This window comes from Podarcis vaucheri, assembly GCF_965113315.1.
Source record: "Podarcis vaucheri genome assembly, chromosome: 3".
Taxonomy (NCBI): Eukaryota; Metazoa; Chordata; class Lepidosauria; order Squamata; family Lacertidae; genus Podarcis; species Podarcis vaucheri.
In genome coordinates, this window is record NC_138761.1 from 35,979,850 (window position 1) to 35,992,841 (window position 12,992).

The 12,992-nt window shown below is 42.2% G+C and overlaps 1 protein-coding gene and 1 long non-coding RNA gene across 2 annotated transcripts in view; one reads left to right on the plus strand and one right to left on the minus strand.

Moving 5' to 3' along the window:
* PLB1 (phospholipase B1) overlaps positions 1–12,992 on the minus strand; it is a 107,793-nt gene that overhangs the window by 72,135 nt on the left and 22,666 nt on the right. Inside the window, exons 14-20 of the mRNA XM_082214793.1 lie at positions 11,401–11,481; positions 11,125–11,191; positions 9,221–9,279; positions 8,297–8,370; positions 6,380–6,423; positions 4,950–5,058; positions 512–563 (exon numbers count right to left, since the gene is read on the minus strand). Of these exons, the coding sequence (XP_082070919.1) occupies positions 512–563; positions 4,950–5,058; positions 6,380–6,423; positions 8,297–8,370; positions 9,221–9,279; positions 11,125–11,191; positions 11,401–11,481 (486 nt within the window). The remainder of the gene's footprint in view (positions 1–511; positions 564–4,949; positions 5,059–6,379; positions 6,424–8,296; positions 8,371–9,220; positions 9,280–11,124; positions 11,192–11,400; positions 11,482–12,992) is intronic.
* The window catches only part of LOC309527909, a 264,484-nt gene that overhangs the window by 32,613 nt on the left and 218,879 nt on the right, over positions 1–12,992 (plus strand). The window lies entirely within an intron of this gene.

Here is a 12,992-nt window from a genome sequence, read left to right on the forward strand (position 1 = left end):
TTCTATGTTTTTAAATCAGGGATAGAGATTCTGTGGCCCTCCAGAATTCCCATCATTCTTGACCATCAGCCACACCGAATAGAGATGATGGGAGTTTGAGTTCAATCATGTCTGGAAGACCATAGGGTTGCCATCCCAGTTTTAGATGGTGGCTGCATATATCACAGCAGGCACCACAGGTTTTTTTTAAAATAAAAATAAAAAAGAATTCCCTCTTGTGTGAGAATAGGAGGGGGTGCCTCTTCTACGAATATGGCTTTTATCTGCAGTTTTTCTGGGTATTTATATTCAAATCAATTTTTTTTAAAGAAAAGAAAAGAAAAACGTATTACACAATTAGTCAAGGATCCCTTGTGAGCCATTTCTATGTGTTTTTCATTTCCATATGATTAAAAAGTGAACCCTTCATTCCATCCTTAAGACCTTAACCTCCCCTTCCCATCCCTTGCGAAATCGCGTAAGATAATGCAACCCATTAAGAAAAGAAAGGCTCGCATTAACAGAAACTCACAGAATCAGTCTTCATCAAGTCTATTAGCTTTCTAGCTTGAGATAGGAGGCCTCTAAATATAAAAAACATAAGGCAAGTGATTAGAATTTTGTGATCAGTACAGCCATTGGGAGTGTCATTCCAAGGAATATGGTAACAGGAAAACTAATTCAAATGGTACTGGCCTGTGTCCATAAATCCCACCCCCCCCCCAAAGCCACTTCATTCAACAGACAGTGCACAAAGAACTTTGAAAACATCTTTAAACTTGCTTTAATGTTCAAATAGCCAGTCTCAGAGCGCAGACAAGTCATGACTACTGTGCCCGTTTCTGCATATGGGACACCTTGCACAGGCAGGATCGCATCAACAGCTCTGGCCTGCCGATTTGTGCAATGCTAATCTTTCTGAGAATGATCCCACATGTGTTGGCACACAAGGAATGTCGAGCCGTGGAACTGCTCTGCTGTTCTGTGTGCAGTAGGATTCCCACAATGGGGTGTGCCTATGGAATAGCAGCTCTATCCATGCATGCAATTCCCTGCCATATGTAAAAGTGGATCGCTGGCCTGGGGCCAGGAACAGAAAACAGACATCTCTCACCCAAGCATCAGCTTCTATCGGGATAAATTCAGGGTTGCATGATAGCTGTAGGCATGAAATATTATCCCCAGCTATTGTCATCTAACTGAGCTGGGAGAGATAATAAAAGTAATCTAACGGCACAATTAAATCCAGTGGCTTGCATGCAACACTTCTGTTCATGCTATCAAAAATGGCCTTTGCCTCACTTACAGCAGTGCTGCACTGATGACTCAGAGTTTATTTTTGCAGCCACCACTGGCATGAGCCACACCTGTGACTGACCTCTAGCTAAAATAGCCATTGCTATGTGCAGAGGCAGTCCTGGGTGGCTGACACAACCCACAGAGCTTTGCATGCCTTTTTGCATATCACTCCATGTCGAGCTGTTCTGAGCCTGCAAAAAGTAAATGTGACCCTATGCATTGTGTTACTGGCTCAGATGTGGGAATCTGCCCTCACGATTCAGCATAGCCTCACAATGCTTCTCGGTAGCATTATAGGCTAACCCAGGGGTAGCTAACCTTTGACCTTCCCGCTGTTGTTGGGTTACAGTTCCCATCATCCTCACCACTGGCCATGCTGGCTGAGCCTGATGGGAGCTGGAGAGCAACAATACCTAGAGGACATCATGTTTAATGATCCCTGTCCTAGCCACCCCACTTTGACCATGCCCATTTTAAATTTATGCATTTGGTTATTTCTCCCTAATTTGTAATACATCACACTTTTGGAAAAAGAAGCAGGTTAAATCTTATGTATAATTTTGCAAACAACCAGTGCTCCAATTTATCAAGGACATTTTGAATTTTCATCCCATCCCCTGTGGTATTTGGAGTCCTAGTTTTCTGTAATGTGCAAATCTAATGAGCATTCTACCAACTCCTTCCTCCAGGTTGTTAGAGGGAGAAGCAGCTAAGCTAAGCTTGTAGCATCCTGAGATACTATGCCTCTTTTAATAACAGTTCTGTGCTAGCAGCAGCACACAGGGAATGCTTCTTCTGGCTGCATTTCAAGATGTTTTGTCATCTTTGAACATGTGGCATACTCAGCATGTTGTGGGAGGTTAAACATCTAAACATTTTTGCTTAGACAAATCCACCCAGATATGCAGAATGATGGTGTGTGTTTTAATCTGCTTTTAGTTTATCACGGATTTTATTTTATTTTTGAATGTTTCAAATAACTTTTAACTGTTTCCACCAATAATTCTGTGATTTACTTCTTTTTGTAAACCACTTTGATGTGTGTATTATTATTATTATTATTATTATTATTATTATTATTAAAAAATCAATCAAGTGGTGCCTAAATTTTATGAAATAAATGAAGAATTTTGTCCCAGGGTCCTGACCTCAGCCTGGCACGAAGCCAGCCAAGACGGTCCTGGGCCTGCCTCCCACCATCTTGTTTGGACTCTTGCCTCTTCTCCAAGATCACTATGCATCAGGACAGCTGAAAGGAGCCGCTGGAGACCTGCTGCTGCTAGGGAGGAAAAGTGGCAGCCCCGGGGCATCAAGCTTAACCACTCACAGGAGGATTGGGTCCTTTCTGCAGCACTGGGCCACTTACAACAGTATCTGTTTGTGGGTTTCTTTGGGTACCATCTTACCAAGGGCTCTCCCCCAAACCTGGAGTTGGCCCTTGTAATGGATAACCCAGCAGCAAGTTGTCCGTTTTTGCTATGTTTGCCACAGTGCAAAGTTGCACTGGATGCTTTAGTTGAGATTCCTGCATTGCAGGTGGTTGGATTACATGACCCTTGGAGTCCCTTCCGACTCTACAATTCTATCCTGAAGGGTTGCAATGAAGCAGGTCAAGGGAAGGGAGTGTTCAGGACAGACAGCTTTGTTACTTAATAATCTCCCTTCACAGGGATGGAGGGAGGGAGCTAAACCCTTGATGCTTGAATGATATTGTGTGCCAGTGGAACAGATAACTGCAAGGATTCTGCCGGCAGAGATAATGACTTTCAAAAAGCAACAGTGGTGGTGATAACTGCTGGAGTGATCAGCTCAGCACTCTGTTATTGTGTGCTATCACCTCGGTGAAATTACTGTTATTATGTGGCATCAATGCGTATGGTACAAACTGTGACTGACATACAAGGATTCCCTGTTTTTCTAAGGTGAGAGGGGGGCTCTTATTTTCTGTGGATGGAAGCACTAGAGAAGAGCCAAGCACCTTGTCAGAAAGAAACCAAACTGTGCATGAGTACATACATTTAGAAACACTCAAGACAAATCAACCTAGGGCTAGTTCAAATGCTGCCACCCCTAGGTAATATTTAACTGTGCAGAAAAAGAGCATCTCTGTGCAGAAGGTTCAAGTGGCTACGGGGGGGGGGTTATCAGAAGTGGGGAGGTCCACTTCTGACATGAAGGGCCACATTCACACAGGGCTAATTGATATGGGGATGAGTGAGAGCTGCCGCTGCACCACAAATCACACACTCCCAATGATTTCTAACCCATTTATATTGATCTATTAAATCTGCAGATGAGGAAAACATCATTGTTCAAAAGTGGGGAAAGCATTGTTTTTTGATGATGCACACGTGTGTTATTGCAGTTGTCCTGCAGGAGGAAATAAGTGGTATCCCACAAAGTAGATGCACTATTTGCACAACAGAACTTCCCCTTCCTCTCCTTTCCCCCCATGCCCCACCCCAAATCAACCCGGAAGGGTTAGGGGGGAACCCACAACAGATTTAGGAAGGTGTGAGGGCAGATTCACTCCATTGGGTACCACCAAAATGCTTGCTGTTGCTGTTTTTTAAAGCACTTGAGTTGAATGTAAGATTTGATTTACAATCTGCTGTCTGGTTAAATCCGGGCAACTTTTTTGGGGGGTGGGAGGATAAAAAAATGTTTTCATCAGTTGCTCTCACCAATTAATCAGCTAAGCATTGCAGCTCTAAGAGAAACACCTCACATTTTCATTTCCAGTTGGATATCTACTCAACAAACATTGTTGAAGATGCAACTTTCAGTGAGAAAGTAGAAACAGAAAACTCAGCCAGAGTTTTTCAGCTGCTCATTCCCATTTGCAAGTGTCTCATGCACAGCTGAGGTCCTGAAGGGGGGAACTCTCTGACGGAGCTCCTGTTTCTGTTCACACTGGAGTTGGGATGTGGTCAAAGAGCCTTTGCCAGCATCTTGGAGAAAGTGCCTAAATGATGTGTGATTATTTGCTCCATTTACTCCAGTCACCCAATAACCAAGGAGGACAGCCTTGCTGAAACCTTTTCCTTTTTTTGACAGGAGTAGGAACGAGATAAATAATCAGAGACTCGACTCAACTTGTGGAGAAGTGAGGGTTCACCCACACTGCCATTTTGTTTTCTTTATTTCTTTGATGTATTTATATCCCACCTTTCTCCCAAGTTGGGATTCAAGGCAGTTTAATGTGGATAGTAAGCTTCTTGTGCCGCTTCCCATTTCTCTGTTGTCCATATGACATTCTCCAAATCACTGCCTTCCCATACTTTGCCCTCCCTCAATGTGGATTTCCTCATACCCTCTCCATGGTGTCTGAAAACCTGGACTGAAGGAGGGAAACACGTGAGAAAGGAGCAATTTGTAGGAGAATACCGTATGGACAATGGAGAATCAGTGGAGGTATAGGAAGTTGTACCACATTAAATACAGGATGGATGAGGCCTCAGAATGTGGAGACAATGCTCTTTCCATCACTGATCAACTTCTCTCAAAATAGGATTTAGCATCTCAGGATAAAAGGATAGTGCATTTTCTTTTTTTCTTCCCAATTATGATTCTGCAACAGTACCATTACAGAGAAATGCTAAAAAGGCTTAACACATCTGCAACAGACAGGTCTGCACAGACAAACAAACATGCCCAACATCTAGTCTTACTCTGCACGGGCTCCTGCCACAGCCTGGTTCAGGTAGGCATTAGATGTGCTCTGGCTTCCTTTTCCACTGGAATAGCCTAACAGAGAAGGATTGAACTCACGAAGAATATCTAAAAAATAAAGGTGAGATATCATGGAGGCGTACCAAACGATGAATGAATAGTATAGATATTTCTGTTTTCTAATAATGGTTGGCAGCTGGTTCAAGACAAACAAAAGGCAACACCTTTTCACCTGACATCATTAATTTAGGGTGGCCTTAGATGGTCATAAAAGGGATGAGACAAATACGTAGCATAGCCATTAGTCACGACAGCAAAATGGAACACCTGTGCCTCTGTGGATGAATTTAGACATCCAAGCAATGTGTTGGGAAGGGAACATGTTGGAGGAATGAGGTTTCATGGATGGATGGATGGATGAATATACGGTAATAACAACAACTACAAACTTCATCCTCAATGTCTCTTTTGCACTGCCCTGAACTTCCCTTCTAAGCTTGTTTGGACGAACACGGTTGTAAGTCTCTACACCATCCAAAAATTTAATACCCAATCAGATGGGAAAGTGTATTAATAAATGATAGTAGTAGTAGTAGTGATAGTTAATGCAGGAGTATTGATCTTGTGGAGGCTTCTAACTACATTCATCTGAACATGGTTTGAAGCCCCATTGCAAGCTTCCCAGAGGCACCTGGTGTGAGAACAGGGTGCTGAACTAGAGGGGACTTTTATGTTCTTTCAAATTTTATGTCTCCCCTTATGTTCTTAACATAAAATCATATGCTTAAAAGCAATATGAACGTCCGGTGTTGGGGTAAACAATGGGAGATGGCTGTCATCATAGCACCCTGTTTTAGCTTCCAGAGGCATCTGGCTCTCCACTGTCAAAAGCATCAATGAGATTCGGCAAAAGGCCACTGTGGAGGGAGGGGGAGGAGGGCTGCCCCTGCCTTTCACTCTGTTCTGTAAGTGCTCCCCCCCCCCAACTAAAGTAACTGCTTGGCTCCATGAGCTGCCTGTGGTTTGGTGTCCGTTGGTTGCCTGTAAAAGAGTTCCATGACACCTTTCTTTTCCCCATAAAAACTTGCACAAGGAGCCTTGCTTATTTGCTTAATGCATTCCAAGATCGTACGGAGCTGAATAATAATTATGCTACACACACACATATATATATATAAAGTCACAGAGAATTTCGAAGCAACTAAGACCCTGGGAAATTATAAAACACACACTGTTAAGTCATGCACAGCAAATTACAGCCTTGGCTGTGAGAAGGCTTTCCCCGCCCCTCCTCCACCCCCATCAGTCTGGGATGCTGAATACAAAGAGGTTTAAGTCTGTCAAGCCTGCTGAACATTTCCTCAAGTTTGCTCCATAAATTATGAAAGAGCTTCACAAATGCACTAACCTTAGGGAAATGGGCACTTACTTGCTAATGTTGTGACTGTGCTTATGTTTTCATTTCCACCAACACTGCAGAATTGGGGGGGGGGTGCAGGGAGGGGAGGGAGGAGAAAGCAAACAAAGTTAGAGAAGATTTGCTTGGAACAAGTCACAGAGTGCCCCCTGGTGATGTTTCCGATCCTCAGCTATCGCTTTCTTGAACTGCTGGTTTGAATGTTTGTTTTATTTATTTTACTTGTATCATGCATTGAAATGGGGCTCCCAATGGTATTCTATAAGGCTATCTATCTATCTATCTATGGCAGTAATCACTAGCTGCCTACCTCCTAAGTCTTTGTAATGCTTCCAGTCCATTCACAGGATCCTTCTCAAGACTATGGTTAATAACTCAGGTTGCTGAGCCTATGATATGGCAGAGGCTTCATTGCTAATGATATGCCCACACACTGCACTGTTGTCTTTGTTCATAGGTATTGTGGGGTTTTATAACGGCTCCACATGCCTGTGAAACTTGTGTTAACTATATAATGAGCAGAGTCCCTGTGATAGTAAATGTCCTGGTTTTGCGGCCAGCCCAGAACAGCAAAATGCCAACAGGGGTATCAAGCAGCTAAAAAACAACAATGCATGGTTGATGTGCTGTGTTTTGATTTCTGTTATAGACTTGCAATTTAATAAATGGGGAGGGGGTACTTTCCCTAGAGTGAGTTATAATTTGGCCTAAGAATATTCCTCTTGAAGACTCTATGCATTAGTTTCATTTATGTACATGCACCAGTAAGCAATCATCAAATATATCCATATATGCCGAGTCTGAATGCAATTGAAGTCAGAAGCTTTCACTGTAATAGTGACAAATGAGCAGGACTGTCCTTAGTCTGTCATTTCTGATTTTTGACTGTGTGATATATATTAGTATAGGGTTGCCATATTTCAAAAAGTAAAAACCAGGACACCCCGAAAGATCCAAGACAAAGCGCTGCCTTTCAGAAATCCCCCCCCCCGAAGGTCAATTCCGCCTTTGAAATCCCAGTAATGTCCGGGAAAATCCAGACACATAGCAAACCTATATTAGTATCTGTACAAATGGTGGTGCCTACTGATTTAGCAGCAGTTAAAAGCAACACTAGGAGACTAAAATTATATATGCAGCAAAAATAGCAAAGTAAAACACCGGCAAAAGGGAAAAATAATAACTCTTTACTACTCATTTAAAAGTCATCAGTAGAGGAACCTTATGCAATGATCTAGGAAAAGAGTTCATAGGCATGGGGCAACCACTGAAAAGGCCCTGTTTCTTGTGCTTGCCAGTCAAATATTCCTTGGTAGTAGGCAATGTATGCTACAGGCAAATTGAGCTAGCATGTTTAATAGAACCAGTAAATGGACTGTTACTTTCACCATTCACTGAAATGCCCCAGTTTTGTACAGGGAAGAAAGGAACTGCTATCTGCTTGTGACTAATATTGTGTAAGAAGATAGAAAATAAATTATCTAGAGACACAAGGTCTCTCACGCGTATATCCTATTTCTAGTCGCCTCATCGCACTCCATTTGAATGCTGCTTTCAAGTACTTGTCCTCATTGTAGCGAAAAATGAATGAGATGGGAATATGAAAAGTCAGAACATTTGTAGAAAAAGGCACTTTCGTTAATTTGAAGAAATAGATAAGTGAATCCACAGGAACTTGAAAAAAGACGAAGCCATGCATAAACAAGAGGAAGACCCCTATATCATCAGAGAAGCCTGAGGCCACATCTGCCAGAGCCATGACTCTAGTTACAGCTTGTGCAAGTTTTAAGAGTGCCAAGCTCAAGATGGCTCTGAAGTAGCAATTGAGGTCAGCAAGGAGGAGACTGGAATTGGTTTCGAAAGCCAGCAAGAAGAAAAGAATAAGAACAGACTGCAGAATATCTAAAGATTTTGATTTGTGGCACTCACCTCCATGAAAGGCCTCGATACTGTGTCAGAACATCTAGGACATTGTTTGGTGAAGAACCCGCTCCATTTCCTGCCTGATATCAAAGAGGACAAAGGGGTTTTGGAAAGTTCATTTAGAATAAATTGCTTGCTGGTTTGGAATGGGATGGTTGGAAAGAAGCCACTTTAGATGACTCCCCCTGGAAATATCCCCCACTCTCGCTCTGAGGAACCTTGACAGTATTTTAGTTCTGCCTAAAAATAGCATTGGCATCCTGTCTACCTTATCATGGGGATAAGCAAGCAGTGGAGGACTGTCATTGGCCAGGGCTAAATTTACAAGCCTACTTAGGATAAAATCCATAAACTGATGGTTACTAATCAAAGAATAATAAACCAATAATTGCCCTTCCATTAATACTTGTTTCAAGAATACTGATGGGTACAGAAGCAATAAATAACAAAGCATATTGCAACAAAGCAACATAGGGTTATGAAGGGGGGATAGAAATAACATTAATTTGTTATTGCTGTTGACTGAGTTATACATTGCTAGCACGTAGGCAACTGCAAATGTGGTAAGATCTCCAACCCCCCAAATTATAGCGCCTTCATGGAGCTTCCACAAGTAAGGGATTTTCAGGTTAGAAGTCACATGGTTAAAATGGCCTTTAGTCAAGTTCACCTCTGCAAAGAAATGTCCACATGTGGTAGGAAAATGTTTGAAATATATATACACATTTGCATCAATTAGCATTTGCAAATGTGCAATGGCCCAAGGAGGTGGCAATCCCAGATTAAGACTGCAGCATAATGGGAACAAAGCGGAAGAAAGCATGGGAAATTCAGTTCGCCATGAAGATCCCTCCTTTTTCAGATCAGAATTCAGAAACAGCTTTGACACCACTCATTTTAATAGAGCACATTTTGGTGATCTGCACTTACAGTTATTGAGTCCCCAAGGGCGCCTATAACTTTAATGTCTGCTGGCCTCAAGTTATGAACTATAAAAAAGAAAAAGAGAGAGTGATGGGACTCTTAAGAGGATCTTTGACATTCGGAACATATTTCTTCAGAAGAAGTTGAAAGAACTTGAGATCTCATTTAAAACTCATATTCTGCCAAATTGCCGTAACTCTTGTTAGTCCCTGGAGGCAAATATGTGATACTTACCAGAATACCTAATTCTCCTGCAACTGTTTTTCCCTAGAAGCTCGAATTTTTCTCCCACAAAATTATTATGCTGAAATAAAATCCAAGGAACTGGTATCTGACAATCTTCAGTCAGAAGTGGGGAATAATTTTCACCCAGAGAGGGCCACATTTCTTTCTGGGCAAGTTTCTGAGGGCCACATGTGGAGGGAGAGGCAACAGCAGCCAGAGACATTAATGTGTTGTTGTTTTCCCTTTGTACAGTGTGCTGTTTCCACACACACTCACACAGCCCTCTCTGTTCTCCATCCAGACAAGCTTTAGAAGAATTCAAGGCCACATTTCAGCCAGGCAAAAATGTTTGGGGTGCTATGCAGGGCCAGTAAGAAGCCTGGCCTGAAGAGAATTTCAAAGGCCAGACAGAGAAGTCTGGTGGCCCACATTTGACCCACAGGCCTGAGGGTTCCCAGCCGTGGTCTAATGAGTCTCAAGTGTTGTAGGGTCATTTTAGATGAAGGACAGGATGCCCCTCAAAGACTGGCCATGCCATACTCTGTTACAGCTCAAAATGTGCAAGTCCCTTAAACCGAACTATTGTGACAATAGCCACAATATTTATTTCAGGCCTTATATGCTGCTCTGTAACCAAGTTTCCACAACATTCTTTGCAGAATGCCTTGAGCATTCCTATGTGCTCGTAATCCTTTCTTTGGTTAGCAATACTTTTCTGAAGCATTGCCAAAGAACTTGGGGTTTTTTTTAAGTCAGCTATGCTAGTGCTTTGAAGTTATAAGAAGGAAACTTTTATTCCCCCAAAGATGCACACTTTGTAGTTTTGAAAAACTGGGCTTTAGGTAAATTGGGTTTGTATGTGAGCATGGAGAAAACTCTTTAATACCAAGCCAATAATTCACACTATGAAGAGCATATAAGTCAACTGGAGAATGAATGGAGGACCACATTCCAGTGTCCCTGGAATCACCATTGTACCGCTTTTAGACTATTCAGAAAATAGATTGCAGATTCTATACAGGCTGTGGATTATCCCCAAACAGGACTGTAACCAAGGTTCTTTGAGGAAGGCCTATAGTTCAGTGGTTGCATGCAGAAGGTCCCTGGTTTGATTTCCAGCATCTACAGGTAAGGTTGGGAAAGGCACCTGCTTGAAATCCCAGAGAGCCACAGCCAAACAGTTTAGATAACACTGAACAAGAGTACCACAGCTTCCTAAATTCACATGCTCCCTAGCCATAATGGAGGAGCCATTATCCAGTGACAGACCACCAGGTTTTCATGTAGAAGGTCCAGTGGGTTCAATCCCTGATATCTAAGGTAGCTTCTGCCTGGAATCTTACAGAGCATACCTCCCAAGGCTTACTATGCCATCATTTTCTCCCACTCATCCCAGAGATGTTCCCACTTGGAAATGAAATTAACAACCTTCACCAATTAAAAAAAAATCACAGTCATCTTCCACTTTCCCCAATGAGCGTAAGGCAGGCATTAGAGGGGTGTTACCATATTATCTCCTTGCAACTGTCCTCTGAAGTAGCTAGGAGGGCCCAATATATTTTGCTGCCCGAGGCAAAAGACAAGACAGCAGAATCGAACCAAACAACTAGCTGAACCAAGACAGGACCTATGAACCAAGACAGGACCTATGATGACTGAGCAAATCCAGAGATAAAAATCTGTACCTGAGGCAGGAATTGTGTCTGAGGGGTTGCGGTCTATACATGGAATGTCCGTCCCAAAGCTCCTTTGCTGACAAAGGACAGAGAACAATGCATTACAAATGGCCTTTAGCAGTTGCAGTAGAAAGAAATGCATACTTCTTCAACAGACTAGAGGAAGAGCATTGCCCCCTAGAAAATAACTGCAAGGGGTATACAATGTTCTTATGTCCAATACCCATTCTTCTCCACCCAAAGACAAGCAATAATAAAATATTATGCAGTTGGAGCTTTCCCTACTTGAGACACTGTTTTGGTTCGTGGCTCCACAGGAAAAGATGAGTAGTTGCTATTCTTGAATGTGAAGAAGTATGGATTCTCCTGCAGAGACAAGATGATGAAAACAATTAGGGCAGGGAGAGGAATCATCATTTCGCACCATGGTTGAAGTCAGAAGGGCAGATTCAGCAACCAGAGTTAATCATTTCAAATTCTGGATTTAAAGGGACCATTCTAATCTCCAGAGACCATGGCCTGCTTATAGACTGCCAGACTCTAAGACAGGTAGGGTGAACCTTTGGCCCTCCAGTTGTTGCTGAACCTCAACCCCCATGATTCCTGGCCTTTGGGACTGATGTAGTTCAGCAACATCTAGAGAACCAAAGGTTCCCCACACCTGCCCTATGAAGAAGGGCACATGAGCTTTAGCATGGCCAAGACAGAGAGAAACTTTCACCAACCTGGTGTTTTGGACTACAGCTGGCTGGGGCTGATAGTTGGTGTACAAAACATCTGGAGAGCACGTGGTTGGTGAAGGCTAGTCTAATACTTTATTTTTTTTTTGTTTTATATACTGACCTTCACCTGAAGATCTCAGGGCAAGTCACAAGATAAAAATACAAGATAGAATCACAAATAAATAGTTAAAACAAAAACAGCCCCCCCCCAAGACATTTAAAAGGCCATAGAACATTAATTAGCCAACCCCCCTCTCTCTGCGTGTGTGTATCTATCTATATATCTATCTATCATCTATGAAAAAGAAATTATTTTAGCAGATAAAGCTCAAGTAATGCCATCTTACCCACACAATAAATTCCCCACCCACCCCTTATGTGTGAAACTGGATGAATTTTCTTTGCCATAACTTGGTTAAAATTCAGAAGGGTCAGCACTAATTTTTAATAAATATCACATTGCTTTGTGTGCTGCCAGATGATCTGAACAACAGGGGTTTGTTTTTTGTAAATGATCATTGGGCAGGTTTGATATCCTGCAACATTCCCTTTGTCTTCTCCAACTTCACCCAGTCCAGACAAGTTCAGTCAGAATTCTCATGAGTACACAAGGGCAATTTTCAACTAAATAATTGCATCTCCAAATTTGTCCTGAAGAGTTTGTGGAAAACCCAGAACAGAGTTAAAGGGTGTAGGGATGGAGTTGGGGGGGGGGAGAGAATGTCCCATGCACAGGGAGAGATCCTTGCACTGATGGAATAATTTAGTTAACACTGCTTTGAATACAACACTATGTGTGAATGGGTGGTCACTGATAAATTGCCATGATATCTGGAAATTTTCTGAGTGGGAAGGCCTCTTGCTAGCTCATGCCTTCCCTTCTATGTCTTGCATATTGATTTATGTATAGCACCTAGTTAGAGCAGGCATTCTAGAAATAAATCATAAAGAGCAATAATTATAAATGCAAATGAGCAATGATGGCATTTTTCTTTTCTGGGAGAAATGGCATCTCTAAAGCCATTTTCACAAATGACCTTTGAATCTCTTTTTTCATTTCCCCTTTCTGAACAACATTAAATGAAAAATTTACATTGGCTGAAAAGTACATTTGATTTCGAAATGTCTCTCTCCTCTCATTACCAGTACAGTAAG